Consider the following 19,350-nt stretch of genomic DNA (forward strand, 5'->3'; position numbering starts at 1 on the left):
ACAACCTCTGGAGAGAGACCCTTCTCCTTCAGGACCTCGGTCTCAACAGCCAGGCCGTCAAAGCCAGCGACTGTAAAGCAGGATGGTAAATCGGTCCTTGAGACAGTAGATCGTCCCGAAGAGGCAGACGCCAGGGGGCGTCGACCGCCAGATTCACGAGGTCTGCGTACCAGGACCGGCGAGGCCAGTCCGGTGCCACAAGAATCACCGTGCTGCGTTCCGAGTGTAACCTGCGAAGGAACCGGGACAGCAACTGAATCGGTGGAAACGCGTACATCAGCCTGTACTGATGCCACGGGGCCACAAACGCGTCCGACGCGTCTGCCCGAGGGTCGCGCGTCCTTGCCACGAACCTCTTCACCTTGTAGTTGAGGCGAGACGCGAACAGGTCCACATCTGGAAGACCCCACTTCGCGCACAACATCTGGAAGACAGCCGGGTGGAGAGACCATTCCCCCTGATCCAGGGTCTGGCGACTCAGATAGTCCGCCTGCCAGTTCTCCACTCCCGGAATGTGAACCGCCGTTATCGCCGGGACATGAGTCTCGGCCCAAGACAGAATGTCGGCCACTTCTCGAGCCGCTCGGGCACTCCTGGTGCCCCCTTGGTGGTTGATGTAGGCCACCGCCGTGGCATTGTCCGTCTGCACCCGAACCGGGCAGCCCTGCAGCCGGTCCGTCCAGCGATGAAGACAGAGCCTTATCGCACGCAATTCCAGAATGTTGATCGGGAGGGAAGACTCCCCCTCCGACCAGGTCCCCTGGGCGGACAGAACGCCCAGAACACCACCCCAGCCCGACAGGCTGGCATCCGTGGTGATTATCGTCCACGAGATCGGACGAAACGACTTGCCCCCGGACACCAACGGGGACTGGAGCCACCACAGAAGGTTTTCCCTGGTGCGATGACTGAAGATCCAGAGATTGAGGTCGCCCGTCCCACTTGGACAAGATCTCCGCCTGGAGACCCCGCGTGTGAAACTGCGCGAAAGGAATCGCCTCGAAAGCCGAGACCATCAATCCCAGACATCTCATACACGTCCGCAGAGACGAGTTCGGAACGTCCCTGAGGGACCTGACTTCCTCCTGAAGAGTCCTGAGTTTGTCTTCCGGCAGGAAGACCTTCGCCTGCACCGAGTCCAGTATCATTCCCAGATAGGGAAGACGAACCGACGGACTCCGTGTCGACTTTGGAACATTTATCGTCCAACCGAACTCCTGCAGAGTTTGCATCGTGACAGACAGGTCCTTCTCCAGACCCTGACTGGTCGCAGACCGAATCAGAATGTCGTCCAGATACCCCAGGACAGAAATGCCCTGGGCTCTCAATAATGCCAGAACCGGTGCAAGCACCTTGGTGAAGACCCGCGGAGCCGAGGCGAGCCCAAAGGGCTACGCCACGAACTGGTAGTGATCCTCCGCAATGGCAAATCGAAGGTATCTCTGATGACCCTCGAATATGGGGATGTGAAGATACGCATCCTTCAAATCGATGGAGGCCATGAATTCCCCCGGAACCAGGGCAGCCACCACCGAGCGCAGGGATTCCATGCGGAACTTGCGAACCCGCACAGAGCGGTTCAGAGCTTTCAAGTCCAGAATCGGACGAACCTTGCCCTCCTTTCTGGGCACGGTGAACAGATTGGAATAAAACCCCCGAAATCTGTCCCGATGAGGCACCGGAACCACCACTCCCTGAGCCCTCAGGTCCCGCACCGCCAGGTGCAGATCCCGCAGGCGCTCTGGAGACAGTTGTAGATTTGAGGGAAAAAATCTGCTCTCTGGCCGAGAGAGAAACTCGATCTTGTAACCAGATCGAACGATTTCCAGAACCCATCTGTCCCGCACACGGGCCAACCAGGGCTGAAGAAAACCGAGCAAGCGTCCCCCCACCCCAAAACTGGGTGAGGGCGCCCCTTCAGGCCGAACTGTTATGGGCCGCAGGTCCGGATTGGCCGGACTTCTGTTTCCCAGACCAGGGTTTCTTCTGAGAGCCCTGGCCCTTGAACGGTTTGCCCTTGTAGTGCGGCCGAAAGGCACGAAAGGACCCCTGAGGGGGCCGAAAATGAGCATGCTTCTTCCCAGAAGCCCCCTTAGCCTTGGGGAAATGGGGCAAGAGAGTGCTCTTACCCCCGGTAATCCCCTTAATCAACACATCCAGGGACTCCCCAAAAAGGCGAGACCCATCATAAGGCAGATTGGCTAAGGTTTTACGTGAAGATTGGTCCACCGACCAACATTTCAACCAAACCAGGCGGCGAGACAACACCGCCACGCTGTGCACACGCGCGGCCAACGGAATCAGGTCCAGGTCCGCATCACACAGATACATGACACCCTGGTGGATCTGATCCACCATATCCAGGGTCGCCGCCGAGGCCGAATCGGCCACTAGGACGCGCCTAAGCATCTGCGTCCAACTTGCGATCGCCTGGGCCGCCATGAGAGAAGCAAACAGAGCCTTAAGCATAGAACCCGTAACAGAATAAGTATGACGGGCAAGAGACTCCAGTCTCCTATCCGTGGCATCACGGAAAACAGGGGATCCCTCTGCAGGGATCGCAGTGGCTTTGTTCAAAACCGCAATAGCATGATCCACTGGCGGAGGCACACACCACCGTTCATCAGTGGCAGGCGAGAAAGGATAACGCAGCTTAAATTTACTTGGTACCGCAAAAGGCTTGCGCAAATCGCGCCATTGGTCCTTAACAGCGCGCTGAAAATCAGCATTGCAGGGAAAAACCTGCGGCGTCCTGCGTTTTCTCTGCGTCCCATAAGCCGCCAAGGCAGCTGGGGGACACACCTCGTCCTGCAAACGTAGCGTCTGCTTAATGGAAGCAATCAACTCATCCATGATTGCAAGCTCTTCAGGCGAGCCAGGGGGAGAATTATCAACCCCCTCAACTTCAGCCTCTACCTCAGACCCCACTAGATCAAGAGAGGAGCGGGACCCCGATAGGGGGGTCCCCGCCAGAACAGCCCCATCACCTTCACCCTCAGAATCAGAGGACAGAGCAACTCTGGGCCGTTTAGTAGATTGAGCAGCCACCAGCATTTGCACCTGTGCAGCAAGGCCAGCCACAATAGTGGCCAAATCCCCCCCTGGGGGGGAAACAGCGGTCCCCTGGCTTTCCACCAATACTGTGGGAAACTTGCCCTCCTGAGAATCCATTGCCCCTGTATGCCAGACAACCAAGGGTTAACTGCCCCCTTACAGCAAGCGCGGCAAGCGCAGCCCACCGCACCACACTCAGGCACAATGAGACCCCCACAGGGAATATACAGACTGAATACAGGCAATGGAACACAGGAATAGAAGGATAAAACCTGAGGAGACTCCGCTGCTGCTGCTGCCTCGATCGGTGCTTCCAGGAGAGAGGAAGTGATGCTGCCAGGGCGCTCTATGTAAGCCTATGGAGGCTACAAGAAAATGGCCGCCGTGCATGTAAACCATGCGGCCGGAGCGGGCGCCGGTAAAATGGCGTCGTTTGGCGCCGAAATCGCCGCTCCACAGTGCATAAAATCACACACAATATTATCCCATTATATGGATACATGTTAGATCGCCGCAGCGATCGCTGTATATGCCCCAACATGCCATTAAAAACATGCCCCACAGCACACAGCTCCTCACACTGCCCAGCCTGACATACTCAGTGTCATACAGCTCCCCCCCCCTTGCAGCCCACAGCATGCAGCCGAGATATAGGGAGACAAGCAGTGTGATTAAAGGCAGGTTACACAGTCCCAGACTGAGACCCCCCCCAGACAGACAGGTCCCCACATAGATACACTTACCTCACATGGCGTGGGGAACCCGCACAGGCGAACAAGCCGCTGCACATGAGGCAGGGAGAGTCGCAATTCAAGACGCACACAATGGCGGTTCAGAAACCGCACAGCGTCCGGTGAGGTAGCCACCTCACCAATCATCCCTGCACCGAACAGGGATGGGTCGTTCACCGTGCCAGGAGCGTTACCTGGCTGAACGCTCGATGGCAGACTGGGAAGCCACTGACCCACGACCTGCGACCAGGGGGATCAGCCCGAGACCCAGTCCGCATGATCCTCTTCGTCCGAAGAACTAACTAATGCTGACAAAAATAACAGCTAAGTAAAGGTAGAGAGAAAACTCAAACAAAATATCAAAAAGAAGAAAGAGTCTGGGACAAAAAGTCCCAGCACAGAGAGAGCCAGCCACTCCTGACAAGCTAGACATTAAAACTGAGATATGGTTGCAGGAAGTAGGAGGGTATTGACTGAGGGGACCACCCCTTGAGGGTGGGATATGTTAAAGCTTTATTGTTAACATATTCTGTTGCCTAGCTACTCCTTCGGAGCAAAGTCTAATACCCTATATGTGACGAATATGAAGAGGCGGCGACTGTCGGAGGACGTAAGAGAAAATTTGATTTTTACATTTTTTTGCGGGGGGAATTTCATATAAAAAAATTTTGTTATTTTTTCAAAATTGTCGCTCTTTTTTTGTTTATAGCGCAAAAAGTAAAAATCGCACAGGTGATAAAATACCACCAAAAGAAAGCTCTATTTGTGGGGGAAAAAGGACATAAATTTAATTTGGGTACAGCGTTGCATGACCGCGCAATCGTCTGTTAAAATAACGCAGTACCAAATCGCAAAATATGGCCTGGTCAGGAATGGGGTAAAACCTTCCGGTCATAAAGCGGTTAAAAATACGCTCATTGAGAATTTTTTTGTCAAAGACATGTAGCTAAATACATTTTGGCCTAAATATATGACAAATATTGAATATATTAGATATTTTTTAACTGTCGAAGTAGAAAAATATTGTTATTTTTTCAAAATGGTCGCTTTTTTTTATTATGAAAATCGCACAGGTGATCAAATACCACCAAAAGAAAGCTCTGTTTGTGGGGAAAAAAGGACGTAAATTTCGTTTTGGTATGGTGTTGCATGACCGCGCAATTGTCAGTTAAAGTCGCACAGTGCCAAATCGCAAAAAGTGGCCTGGACGTAAGACAGCAAAATCCTCCGGGGGTAAAGTGGTTAATAAAATATTATCATTTTCCATTGCTTTCTCTTAAAAAAAACAGCTTAGCATTGCATTACTTTTAGTTCATGGTTAAGTACATCATTCACAAATTCACTATGCCTTTGCAAAACATCAGCAAAACAGTTTCCCATACCCCTTCACCCTTTACAATGCGCTGTAGATTATATTATATGTCACACTACATCACTCTATGCACTCTTCTTCATGATATATACTCCCCATTGCTTCAATGATTATGTGAATTGTGTGTAAAAGAAAAGCTATTTTCATTGGTCAATATGTAAAGGCTCCTATATATCTTTTAGTGGTTATAGTCCAAGCTCCCAACTACCTATGGCACCCTCTAAACCAGTGGTATAACTGCTTCTGATTTATTTCTCTATAACTGCAGTAAATAACTATAGCTGCATTATTGTTCTGGGACTGCAGTCAGAATGCAGACGTGAATATATCCACATAGAGAATACAGCTATGACACAACACATCAAGGGATAAGTGCTGAAATGGTCCATCTGTACTTTATTCCATCAGAATTAAAGGTGAGAGATGAAGTGATAAAGTTTTTCCTTTATAAATTGGTGAAATGGCCAAATCCTTTCTCAAAACACTGCAAGTAGCAATCTACTTCTGTCACCCTTTAATCAAAGTTTAAATGGTCCCACTATACCTTATCCAGCTCTACAATCTTTAAAGCAGGTTCATGCATCACGTCGTTCCTGACATGTTCTTCTGCTCTGAACAAAGCCACATAATTTTCATGAGCTTCCATTTCTTCAGCTTGAAAGAGTAACAGCCAGGTTAGAATTAGTGCAAAGTCAATGGCATTAACGTTTCATTCAGTCACTTAAGTGAAGTCAATAATGATGCAGCAGGGGCACACTAACCTGTCAAATCATTGCAAACATCCAGTTCATTCTCAGATACTGTGGGCGAATATATCATTTTATCCATCTGTTTACTTGGGAACTGATTAACTGGAGTTCTAAAAAAAAAAAAAAAAAAAAAAGACAATTATGAAGAAAATAATTTTACAATTTCCTAAGAGTTTCCTCTAAGCTAAATTCTCTGGGCAAAAAAGATTAAAAACCTTAAAACATAAATCCGTAATGTCCAGGGCTGTGCAATGAAAACCAGCAAAATTAATTTCTATAAAGGTTCTATAAGCATTAAAAGGTTAGGAACTGCTAAGGCAGCTCTACTTCATATTCAATAATGGCTGTTTGGCCTGGACAATCCAATTCACAAAATTACCTCTCCCAGAACTCAACTTAGCATAAATCAAATAAAACCACCAAAGTCAGTCAAAACAAAAGACTGTGCTAAGGCAAAGCACATTTTTTTTTTAAATTCCCATGCATCACCAATATAACTGCAGAAAACCAGGCAAAATGTTTTAATTGTTTTTTGTGTATTGGGTCCTAATGCCTCTAAAAGCTATTAGGCCTTAAAAAATGAGGACCTGTTTGTTGCCAGTCCTCCTAAGACAGGGATGCTCAACCTTTTTAAGATCAAGGGCCACTTAAGTGATTTGGCAACCGGTCATGGGCCATAATAAAATGAAATGGTTCAGAATTTCAAATTTTTTATTTTGAACAGCATAATGAAGATTTTAAACAACAATCAGAATCACAATCACAGTAAAAAAAAAAATAAAGAAAATGGACAGGCAGACCCAACTGGACTGATCACGTGAAAGAGGCCTAAGGCTGCTTTCACACTGATGCAATGTGGTTAACCTGCAGCACGGGTGCAGCACAATGCACCTACGTTTTTTTCTGCAGGTTAGCTGGGCTTTACCATAGACTTCTATTATATATTGTAGGTGTGGTTCACTTTCTGAAAGGGCACCAAAACTCCTGCATTCAGAAGTCTTGGTGCGTTTTCAGAAAGTACACCACACCTGTAAGATATAATAGAAGTCTATGGTAAAGTGCAGCTAACCTAAAGGAAAGCCGCAGGTGCATTGCGCATCAAACCTATAGGATATAGGATATATTAGAAGTCAATGGCTCAGTGAAGCTAACCCACAGGAAAACTGCAGGTGGACTGCGCTGCACCTGCCGATCAGTGTGAAAGCAGCCTAATAACCATTGCAAAACTATTGCTCACATTATGCCCAAACTCTGGAAAACTCTGATATTATGCCCGTTGCTGTGACTGCTGTGATGCCAAAACTGTGATTTTCATAAACTGACCATCCTTCACTTTCTGCATCTACCAGAATCCCCACTTTCTGCAGGCAACGCCAGCTGTAAAAAATGTTGCTGTACCAGGCAAAGTGCATTTGGTAATCACTGCCCCTGAGACAGGAACCAGCGCTATAGAGGAAGCATCGGCTTACGTGGCTCTGCTCCCTCTGCAGCCATTTGCTTCCTCTACTGCCAGGTCCATCCACAACAAAGATTCTCAAGCGTGGCATTTTTTTGGGGGACTTGCAGTACTTTCTTTTGATATACTTTTATTTTTTTTTAGAAATGAGAAAATTGGTATGATAATAGATATGGTGAAATTGGTATGATAATAGATATGGTTAAAATTATGAAAAATTATTTTCTGATGATTTCAGTAACATCAAAAACAGAAAAGACGAGGCAGTGTTTTTTTTCTGAAATTAATTTTTTTATTTGTCAGGAAACAAACAATATCAAATTTGCCTGAATTTTCAAATTACAGGGATATATATGGCATAGAAACACTGGTATATATATATATATATATTAGATTTTATTTATGAACCTTTTTTCCTCACAGTGGAGTTGATTTACTAAAACTTAAGAGTGCAAAACCTGGTGCAGCTCTGCAAAGAAACCAATACGTTTTTCTTGTCAAAGCGTAATTGAACAAGCTGATTGGCTACCATGCACAGCTGCACCAGATTTTGCACTCTCCAGTTTTAGTAAATTAGCCCCACTATGACATGACAACAAAGGCTGTATGTTTCAAATAAATAGAAATACCAAACTAAATGTTTTGAATATTTGTAATTTATAATTTTGTAATAGGGTTGCTTCAAAATGAAAGTAAAGAAAAAAAATTATAAATTAGGCATTCAAATTAATTAAAAAAATTACAAATTAAAATTTGCAGGTACCTTTTCCATTTCTTTAGAATATAAGAAGGTAATGATGCTATGAAATACAAGAGAAATATGACAACAGCACATACGTATATCATTGTCACTTAGAGGCATCATGACAGGGAGTCTATTCTGACTGCCAATGGCTGAAAGCTGGCCATTTACAGTGGGTCAGAAGTGGAAGGACCAAAAAAAAAAAAAAAAATTAGAAAGCTGACCCCTCAAGGTTTTTGGCAAGAGGTATACATTTGAACCCCCACATTTTAAATTGCACTTGGCAGCAAAATTAAATACAACATTTTCAACCACAGCGTAAATTCAGTGACAGGTTTTGAAAACACAATAATGGTATGGTAAAAATGCATTTAACAATATGTTCAGCTACCTCTCCTGGGCACAAGAACACCATATAAGTATGCCTACGTCACTTAGTGGGAGAATGGCAGAGCATTCTGCCTGCCAATGGCTGAAAATTGCTATGTCAGCTTTTTGGTACTGTATTACATTCAGTGTGGCTTAGAAGTGGATGCAGAGCAATTTTTCACTATTCTGTTTATCCCAATGTAATATATAAAGTTTTTTTTTTTTTTCAGGACAGATAGGGCTTTAATTTGGTATCAAATTGGATACCTGTACATATACTTTTTTTACTTGAATTATTATTAGGAGTCTGAACAGGAGTGGTCTTTATTGAACAAATTGTGGCCAAAAAGCCATACCTTAGACATGGAATCAAGGCTAAGTGTCTCAGCTATGCATGAAAACATAGGAACTGGGGCACAGGCAACTGTAAAACAGGTAGAGTTTTCATGTAAGTTTGGGGCTTCATTTCTGCAAATGAAGTTGGAGATTTTGGTCAGGATCAATGGTGTCCTCAATGCTGAGAAATACAGGCAGACAGATAATTATCCATAATACCATACCATCAGGGAGGCGTGTGATTGGCCCCAAATTTATTTTGCCGCAGGACAACAACCCAAAATATACAACCAATGTCATTAAGAACAATGTTCAATGTAAAGAAAAACAAGGAGTCCTGGAAGTAATGATTTGGCCCCCACAGAGCCCTGATCTCAACATCATCAAGTCTGTCTGGGATTACATGAAGAGACGGAAGGATTTAAGGCAACATACATTCACAGAAGATCTGTAGTTAGTTCTCCAAGATGTCTGGAATAACATTTAAAAACTGTGTGCAAGTTCAGAAGAAATGATGAATTGATGCTGATTTGATTTGGATTTCTCTTCTGTTAATTTCCTTTCTATTTAGTTAATTGATAAAAATAAACTACTAACACTGTTCCAGCCTCGCAATTCAGCTTCACATTAGTAGTAGTTTACGGCTAGCTGAAATCAGCCTGCAATAGATCACTACAGCATTGATCTGTTGCTGTATTGAGAATCTGAGCAGAGCTATAACAGCTCTGTCTGACTCTCCTTAGTAAATGACAAAGCAGTGACATCACCTGTCACGTCACTATACTCCCATTGTAAACACAACACAGAAGTGCTATATTTACTGTCACTGGAGACTCTAGAGTTTAATAGTTTTTCTATGAAATAAAATGTGTATTTTAGAGTGAGCACTCATACTCCTGCAGATATCACCTCCATGCAAGTCTGGTTTTTAAGTGTGCCCCCACCTTCCATTCACACTATCTGCAGTAGGTCACCACTATGGGGGGGTTAGATAATATACTTAAAGTGATTGTAAACGATCACCTTGTAAAACAACCCATTTCGTTTAAAATTGAAATGAAAGGCAAACATTTGTGTATCGATATAAAAAAACATTATAAATACCTTTTTCCCTTTTTTTTAAGTGATCACATTCCCTTTTTTCTCAGCATATTTGCTGGGGGGAGGAGAAGCAACAGCACACTGATTTTCCCAGTAAAAGGCTGTGTGTGTGTGTGTGGGGGGGGGGGGTGTCAGGACAAGTCTGATTATTGGAGGAAAGCAGCCTAAATTTGAGTTCCCAGTATAGCTAGAGAACTGACCACGGTGTGCTCTCCTGCTTAGTGTGGTCAGTTTTTAACAGGAAAACAGAGGGACTGGTAGTAAACATTAGGGGTTTTATGTAAAGGAAGCAACACAAAGAGAACACAATACTTTTTCATACAAGTACATGGTAAAGCAGGCACATATCAGGAACTTGAAGTACTGAGGTAAAAACACTTTAAGTTTCTTCTGGCCTTTGTGGTGCAGGGAATTATGTCAACCTTCTGACGACCAAATCTTGCAAGCGATAAGCATTCCAAATCTAGAGCATATCACGCAATGCATGTTATTTGCAATAGCCTGTTGTAGAGTCTTTTTTTTTTTTTTTAAATGGCACCATATCGTACTAAGGCAATGCAGTTTTGATGTAAATGTGCTGCAGTGCACCACAATGTACACTAATACATTACTGTTTTACATACTAGGGGGAGTAGAACTGGGGGAATCCATAGCTGAGAAGAAAATGGGTGCGCTGATAGGGGTAAAGCTGCTACCTGAACTTAAACCAAGTGAAAATGAATGTTGAAAAATATAGGTGCGCTAAACAAGAGTGTTAAGATGAATGACCAAAATAACACATATAAATCACAATTAAATAACAGTGAAATCACATCAAGGTGCATATATTCAGTGAAACAAAGGAGAACGTGATCCAGTGCAAAAGTTGAATAAAATCAAACAAGTACAAAAACCAGTAGTAGTCCACAAAGTCCAAATAGTATAGTCTTCACCATACTGTGTGGTGTAAAATTATGAAAAATCAACTTCCAGTGATGTATCAGTGATATGAATAGTGATTCCCACCACCGACAGGCTTTCCTCCTTACCAGAATTAATTAAGTAAGGTGCAGAATCAAATTCAATATAGCCTAATGGAGAGGAGGAAAACTTCCACTGCAATGCCACCCTGTGAGATGACACAAATGTGCCTCTTACCAGATGGTATATATCTTAACGCAGAAAAAATCCTCCTGAGTGAATGTCCCCTCTCCTGATCGGATATCCGTAGTCACCTCCGCAAGTCACGTGCGTCCGCTAGTCTGTTTAAGATATATACCATCTAGTAAGAGGCACATTTGTGTCATCTCACAGGGTGGCATTGCAGTGGAAGTTTTCCTCCTCCCCATTAGGCTATATTGAATTTGATTCTGCACCTTACTTAATTAATTCTGGTAAGGAGGAAAGCCTGTCGGTGGTGGGAATCACTATTCATATCACTGATACATCACTGGAAGTTGATTTTTCATAATTTTACACCACACAGTATGGTGAAGACTATACTATTTGGACTTTGTGGACTACTACTGGTTTTTTCACTTGTTTGATTTTATTCAACTTTTGCACTGGATCACGTTCTCCTTTGGTTCACTGAATATATGCACCTTGATGTGATTTCACTGTTATTTAATTGTGATTTATATGTGTTATTTTGGTCATTTAACACTCTTGTTTAGCGCACCTATATTTTTCAACATTCATAAGCTTAATAATAGCATGCAATGCCAAGCTGCGGTTTCCAAAGCAAGCAAAGTCCTTTCTTGTATTAACAGAGGCATGGACTCCAAAGACAGAGATATCATTTTGCCCCTGTACAAATCATTAGTAAGACCTCATCTGGAATATGCAGTTCAGTTTTGGGCACCAGTTCCTAAAAAGGATATCGGGGAACTGGAGAAAGTGCAGAGAAGGGCAACCAAACTGATAAGAGGCATGGAGGATCTCAGCTATGAGGAAAGATTAGAGGAACTGAATTTATTCTCTCTTGAGAAGAGGAGATTAAGGGAGGATATGATCATCATGTATAAATACATAAGGAGTCCACATAGTGAACTTAACCACTTGCCGACTGCCTAACGCCGATCTACGTCGGCAGTCAGCCCCTCACAGGCAAAGTGACGTAGGGCTACGTCACTAGCTTGTGAGGGTCTAGGGAGCGAGAGCGCGCCCCCGGAGGCGCGCTCCCGCGTGGTCACGGACCCCCCCGCGCGTGTGACCGGCGGACCCGATGTCCGCCGGTCACTCGGCGATCGGCGGGGGAGAGGGAGAATGTCAGGCAGCTTGTGTAAACAAGCTGCCTGTCATTCTCCTTGCTGTTAGGATACTGATCACTCGGATCTAGTATGTAGATCCGTTGATCAGTGTCCATACAGCTCAAGCCCCAGCCAATCACAGTAGAAAGCACGCCCCTAGGGATACACACAGCCCCTCCCTCCCAAATAAAGTTAACCCCTTCACTACCAGTGTATTTTTACAGTAACAGTGCATATATATAGCACTGATTACTGTAGAAATGTCACTGGTAACCCCAAAAGTGTCAAAAATGTCAGTCAAGGGTCCGATCTGTCCGCCCCAATGTCGCAGTACCGCAAAAAAAATCGCAGATTGCCGCCATTACACGTTAAAAAAAAAAACAACAAAAATGACAGAAATCTTTCCCTTTGTTAGTAAACGCGATAACTTTTGCGCAAACCAATCAAAATACGCTTTTTGCGATTTTTTTTACCAAACATAGGTAGCATAAAACAAATTGGCAGAAAAAGTAAAAAAATTTTGATTTTTAAATTTTTTTTTTGGGGAATTTCATATAAAAAAATGTGAAAAATATTGCTATTTTTGCAAAATTGACGCTCTTTTTTTGTTTATAGCGCGTGATCAAAAAATCGCACAGGTGATCAAATACCACCAAAAGAAAGCTCTGTTTGTGGGAAAAAAAGGACGCCAAATTCGTTTAGGTACAGCGTCGCACGACCGCGCAATTGTCCGTTAAAGTCACGCAGTGCCGAATCGCAAAATACCCCCTGGTCGGAATGGGGGTAAAATCTTCCGGGGCTTAAGTGGTTAAGGTCAACACAGAGGACAAGGGGGCACTCTTTACGTCTAGATGAAAACAGATTTCTTCCCCAAATACAGAAAGGTTTCTGCATCGTAAGAGCTGTGAAAATGTGGAATAGACTCCCTCCAGAGGTGGTTCTGGCCAGCTCACTAGATTGCTTTAAAAAAAGGCCTGGATTCTTTCCTAGGTGTACATAATATAAATGGGTACTAATATTTATAGGTAAATTTGATCCAGGGAATATCCGATTGCCTCTCAGGGGATCAGAAAGGATTTTTTTCCCCTGCTGTAGCAAATTGTATCATGCTTTGCTGGGGGTGGGGGGTTTTCGCCTTCCTCTGGATCAACTCCGGGTATAGGATTGTGTATATGGGATTGTATGGTTGGGTTTTCATTACTGTTTTTTTTTTTTTTATTATTGGTTGAGCCAGATGGACTTGTGTCTTTTTTCAACCTGACTAACTATGTAACTATGTTTTGATGCCATTGCCTCTGAAAAAAAGCTGCGTTAACATTTATTGGTCTCTTACAGGTTGACAGTCAAATGACAGTCAAAATGGATAGGTTGCATTAACAAAACGTGTGCATTAATGCAACGCACAAAAAGGGGAGTGTGAATGGACCCAAAAGTAGCGCTGTGACAGAATGAAACTTGACCACACCCATTTCTTAATTGTGCATCTGTTTAGAGTGAAAATCCGTCTCATCTTCAGTCCTAAATCTGTCACAGAACTTTGCAAATCTGTTCTAGTTGGCTGCCAGGATAAAAGACGCAGGGGTCACAATTACACTGTAAACATGTAAACCTGTCATAGAAACTTTGCTATCACTGTCACACTTTGAATGCCAATTACTCAGTCATGCAACACTGTGCCCAAATGAAATTTTTATCATTTTCTTTTAGACAGATAGAACTTTCATGTGGTTGAGTGTAAACACCACTGTTGTTTTGTTGTTTGTTTTTTTGGTATGTAAATGAAAAATTTTAGGAAAAAAAAACACATTTTCTTTGTTGTCGGTTATAAAATTTTGCAAATAAATAATCTTTCTCCCTTACTGACCCCATATTTTTAGTTTTTCCACTATGGATTATAACTCTGCTCTTAGACCCTCACTCTTCTAACAGGACTGTTCCTCTTATAGCCTACCGCCGGTTGCGTTGCCTTCACCCCATGCCGCAGTATGTTCCCATTAGGGGTGCCATGGGGTGTTCAGCAATGCTCCAACCTCCATTCCTCACTTCTCGACCAGTTGCTCTAATCCTTTATGCGTTTTACAATTGTTCTAGTCTACACACCTTCTCAGACATTGCCTGTTTTTTTTTCGACCATATGTGCAAGACTATCTGTTCCATTATAATAGAGCATGGGTCTGTCAGTTTTTATTTCCTACTGTTTTGTTAACCACTTGCCGTCTGCGTACGGTAATAGTACTGCGACAAAGTGGCTCGTTATCGTCTGACAACGTAGATCTACGTCATCAGACACTCCCCTTTCTCGGCGCGCGCGGCGTATTCAGTCACAGCGGGAGTCGGGCCAGGGGAGGAGCGGCGGCGATCGCCGCTGCTCTTCCCCGATCGTCGGGGGTCTAGTGTGGAGATCCGCCCGCTTGTGTTTAGGCAGGGTCAGATTGCAGGGTTCAGCTTAGCTGAACCCTGGATCTGTCCTTGTGTCACTCAGTCACCTCCCCCCACACACGTCAGTAAGCACCAGGCATACATTAACCCCTCCCTCTCCAATAAAATTAACCCCTTCCCTGCCAGTGTCATTTTTACAGTAACAGTGCATATATATAGCACCGATTACTGCAGTAATGTCACTGGTAACCCCAAAAGTGTCAAAAATGTCAGTCAAGGGTCCGATCTGTCCGCTGCAATGTCGCAGTCCCACAAAAAAAATCGCAGATCGCCGCCATTACTCGTTAAAAAAAAAAAAAAACACCAAAAATTACAGAAATCTTTCCCTTAGTTAGTAAACGCAATAACTTGCGCAAACCAATCAAAATATGCTTATTGTGAATTTTTTTACCAAACATAGGTAGCAGAAAACAAATTGGCCAAAAATGTAAAAAAAATTTTGATTTTTACATTTTTTTGGGGGGATTTTCATATAAAAAAATGTGAAAAATATTGTTGTTTTTTCAAAATTTACGCTCTTTTTTTGTTTATAGCGCAAAAAGTAAAAATCGCACAGGTGATCAAATACCACCAAAAGAAAGCTCTGTTTGTGGGAAAAAAAGGACGTAAATTTCGTTTGGGTATGGCATCGCACGACCGCGCAATTATCAGTTAAAGTCGCACAGCGCCGAATCGCAAAAAGTGGCCCAGACGTAAGACAGCAAAATCCTCTAGTGGTAAAGTGGTTAATACTTGTGAACCTTGTTGTTTCTTTTACGATTGCATGCGCTTTCAGCGCTATTGTTATGTATGCTCTGCAATCTTTTCATTAAAATGTTGAACAAGAAAAAATCTTTCTTCAAAAATTTAGGCCAAAATGTATTCTGCTACATTTTTTCAGTAAATAATAACTGGAATCAGTGTATACTATTTAGTCAGTGTGAAATTTATAGAGTCTACAAATGATGGCATATATATTTAAAAAAATTGATTGATCCTGATGTATTGATTGCTTCATTTCTTGAGGCCTTAAAATGCCAGGACAATACAAAAACTCCCCAAATGACCCCTTTTTGAAAGTAGACAGTCTGAGGTATTTATTAAAATGCATGGTGAGTTTTTTGAAGTTGTGTATATATATCTATATATAGATATATATACTGTCACCAGGGCAGTATAGTGCCATTATATTACTGATGCGGCAGCAATCAAGGATACTGAATAGTGACAGAAAAAAATATATTTCTTTTAATTTTTCTAACTTTTTTTTTCTTTTTTTCACAATTGTTTTACATACTCTGACCAGAGCAGTGCAATGTTACCAAAGTAACACTGTACTACTCCGGGGAAGTGATCAGGATTTTTTTTTACACTGATAATCACTATTATAAGCAATAATTTTTATGAATGGCATCCATTAATTGTCATTGTGTTCTCTTTTGATAGCTGTGATTAGCCACAGGTATCACATGGTACAGATGCACTGTGATTGGCCCTGTCTGTACCATGTGATGACTGTAACTAATCACAGAGATCACCACAATAGTACACAATGAATGGCTAAGAATGAAAGCCATTCATTGTGTACAACTGTCATGTGATCGCTGTGACGGGTCACAGCGATCACATGGTACCGGGTCTGGCCCCGTACAATGATCAGAAAGGCAGGGGGCCATTAAAATACTTAGCAGTACTTTGTGCTAAAACAATCGGCCTAAAACAGTTCAACACAGATTTGTGTAAGCATCAAAATCACAGTGCCTAAATTTGAGACTGTTTGTAGAGACATACAGGATGTTACATCTGCACTAAAATTGTATTAATACTAATGTGTTTTTAGGAATACTTAGGACAAATATGCAAAGCCAAGGAAAAATACTTTTTTTAAATAATTTTTTTTATCAAATAATGTGCAAATTAACATGCATAAATGTTAGCATTATTCTTTGAGTCTGTTTTGCGACCAAAGGGACAGTTTTAGTTTTGCATGAAAGTGCGACCAAATGACGACTGTTCACTTATTACTGTGAGCACTTATTTAGTGATGAAGTTTAACCTCAGCCATGTTGCAGAATTGGAAGTGCTAAGGAGCACTTTTTAAACACACGCAGATAAGTTTATTTTCAAAGCCACTAATTTTATACGCAGATTGTATAAAAAAAACAAATATGTTCCTACCTTGCATTATAAATGAATGAAGGGCAACTGCAAACAATACATCAAGCTTGATGAAAGTCTTCAAGTGTGTGTGTATGCGTGTGTGTGTCTGTAGGTGTGCGCTCCCACCATACTACTTGATTTTATGTCTTGTGGTCATAAAGTGATTAAGTGAATGTCACGTCTTTGCAATTTGAAGTACACTAATAACCTAACATGTATGTTTCTGCCTATATGAGCAAATCCCTTTATCTGCCATCTTTGCATTACATACAGTATTGTTTGGAACCTGGATTTCATGCTTGGTGCTTGACTTATTATGTGCCTGGTTGGTTTTTACTATCACTGTAATCCGTATGTGAATATAAAAACAGGGGCTTGAGTGGGCATTGTGCCAGGGCAGGCAGAAATTAAAACAAGCAAGACTTGTGTAAAAATAACGAGTATATATGTAAGTATTCCTACACTAATCAGACTATTCTTTACAAATTTAGCATGAAAGATTTCCTACAACGTCTCTTTCATGAGGCATCTTTCACAATGCTTTCACAATGCTGCCGAAATGATCATTTGTAGCTAGCTGTTTTATTCAAACAGTTCAATTTAATGTACTAATTAAATGCAAGACCTTGTTCAATCACTAAATTAAATGTAGTTCGCAACATAAAGAATGAACTTAGTTCTATGGTATTATTTACATAAACAGAACTGCGAACAAAAGCATGTGAAAACATTGAACTGTTGCCAGCACTTTTAATTAAAAGTCATTAGTGCAAATGTAAAGCTTTGGGGCCCATTTATAAAAGTATCTGTATAGTATACAGCAAGGGGTGTATTTATTAAAAAAAAAATAAAATGCATAGCTATTTGTCCAAAGAAACTGCTGCTCCATTCGTTCTGTGCGAATAGGGCAATGTGAAATGTTCTCCTTCTATTCCCTTTAAAGGTCAGGAAGTATTCAGTCAAAAAATGGAGTGCAAAAAGAATGCATTAAGACCACGAGATGGAGTGATATTTTCCTGAACCACTTTTTTTTTTTTTTTTTTTTTTGAATGCATAAAATTCGACCCGCAGAGATAATAGAAGAAGAACATTAAATTATCCCCCCCCCCCCCTTATTCTCACAGAACAAATGTACCAGCAGTTTTGCTAGTCAAATAGCTATATATATATATATATATATACATACATACATACATACACTCTACATATACAGTATATATATATATATATATATATATATACATACACACACACACACACAGTATCTCACAACAGTGAGTACACCCCTCACATTTTTGTAAATATTTTATTATATCTTTTCATGTGACAACACTGAAGAATTTACACTTTGCTACAATGTAAAGTAGTGAGTGTACAGCTTGTATAACAGTGTAAATTTGCTGTCTCCTCAAAATAACTCAACACACAGTCATTATTGTCTAAACCGCTTGCAACAAAAGTGAGTACACCCCTAAGTTAAAATGTTCTAATTGGGCCCAAAGTGTCAATATTTTGTGTGGCCACCATTATTTTCCAGCCCTGCCTTAACCCTCTTGGGCATGGAGTTCACCAGAGCTTCACAGGTTGCCACTGGAGTCCTCTTCCACTCCTCTATGATGACATCACAGAGCTGGTGGATGTAGACCTTGCACTCCTCCTCCTTCTGTTTGAGGATGCCCCACAGATGCTCAGGGTTTAGGTCTGGAGACATGCTTGGTCAGTCCATCACCTTTACCCTCAGCTTCTTTAGCAAGGCAGTGGTCGTCTTGGAGGTGTGTTTGGGGTCATTAACATGTAGGAATACTGCTCTGCGAGTCTCCAAATGGAGGGGATCATGCTCTGCTTCAGTATGTCACAGTACATGTTGGTATTTATGGTTCCCTCAATGAACTATAGCTCCCCAGTAACAGCAGCACTCATGCAGCCCCAGACCATGACACTCCCACCACCATGCTTGACTGTAGGCAAGACACACTTGTCTTTGTACTCCTCATCTGGTTGCTGCCACACACTCGTGATACCATCTGAACTAAATAAGTTTATCTTGGTCTCATCAGACCAAAGGATATTATTCCAGTAATCCAAGTCCCCATGTCCTTAGTCTGTTTGTCTCCAGCAAACTGTGAGCTTTCTTGTGCATCATTTTTAGAAGAGCCTTCTGGGAAGACAGCAATGAAGACCAATTTGATGCAGTGTGCGGCGTTTGGCCTGAGTACTGACAGGCTGACCCCCCACCCCTTCAACATCTGCTCTACAGCAATGCTGGCAGCACTCATACGTCTATTTCCCAAAGACTACCTCTGGATATGACGCTGAGCACGTGCACTCAACCTCTTTGGTCGACCATGGCAAGGCCTGTTCTGAGTGGAACCTGTCCTGTTAAACCGCTGTATGGTCTTGGCCACCGTGCTGCAGCTCAGTTTCAGAGTCTTGGCAATCTTCTTATTGCCTAGGTCATTTTCATATAGAGCAACAATTCTTTTTTTCAGATCCTCAGAGAATTCTTTGCCATGAGGTGCCATGTTGAACTTCCAGTGACCAGTATGAGAGAGTGAGAGCGATAACACCAAATTTAACACACCTGCTCCCTATTCACACCTGAGACACTAACGAGTCACATGACATCGGGGG

The 19,350-nt window shown here is 42.7% G+C and overlaps 1 protein-coding gene across 1 annotated transcript in view; it reads right to left on the reverse strand.

Annotated features, from left to right (window-relative positions):
* Positions 1 to 19,350, reverse strand: part of ZBBX (zinc finger B-box domain containing) — a 380,683-nt gene that overhangs the window by 226,207 nt on the left and 135,126 nt on the right. Inside the window, exons 11-12 of the mRNA XM_082248819.1 lie at positions 5,919 to 6,016; positions 5,702 to 5,811 (exon numbers count right to left, since the gene is read on the reverse strand). Coding sequence (XP_082104945.1) covers positions 5,702 to 5,811; positions 5,919 to 6,016 — 208 coding nt within the window. The remainder of the gene's footprint in view (positions 1 to 5,701; positions 5,812 to 5,918; positions 6,017 to 19,350) is intronic.

This window comes from Pelophylax lessonae (genome assembly GCF_965119305.1).
Source record: "Pelophylax lessonae genome assembly, chromosome: 3".
In the NCBI taxonomy this organism is placed as follows: Eukaryota; Metazoa; Chordata; class Amphibia; order Anura; family Ranidae; genus Pelophylax; species Pelophylax lessonae.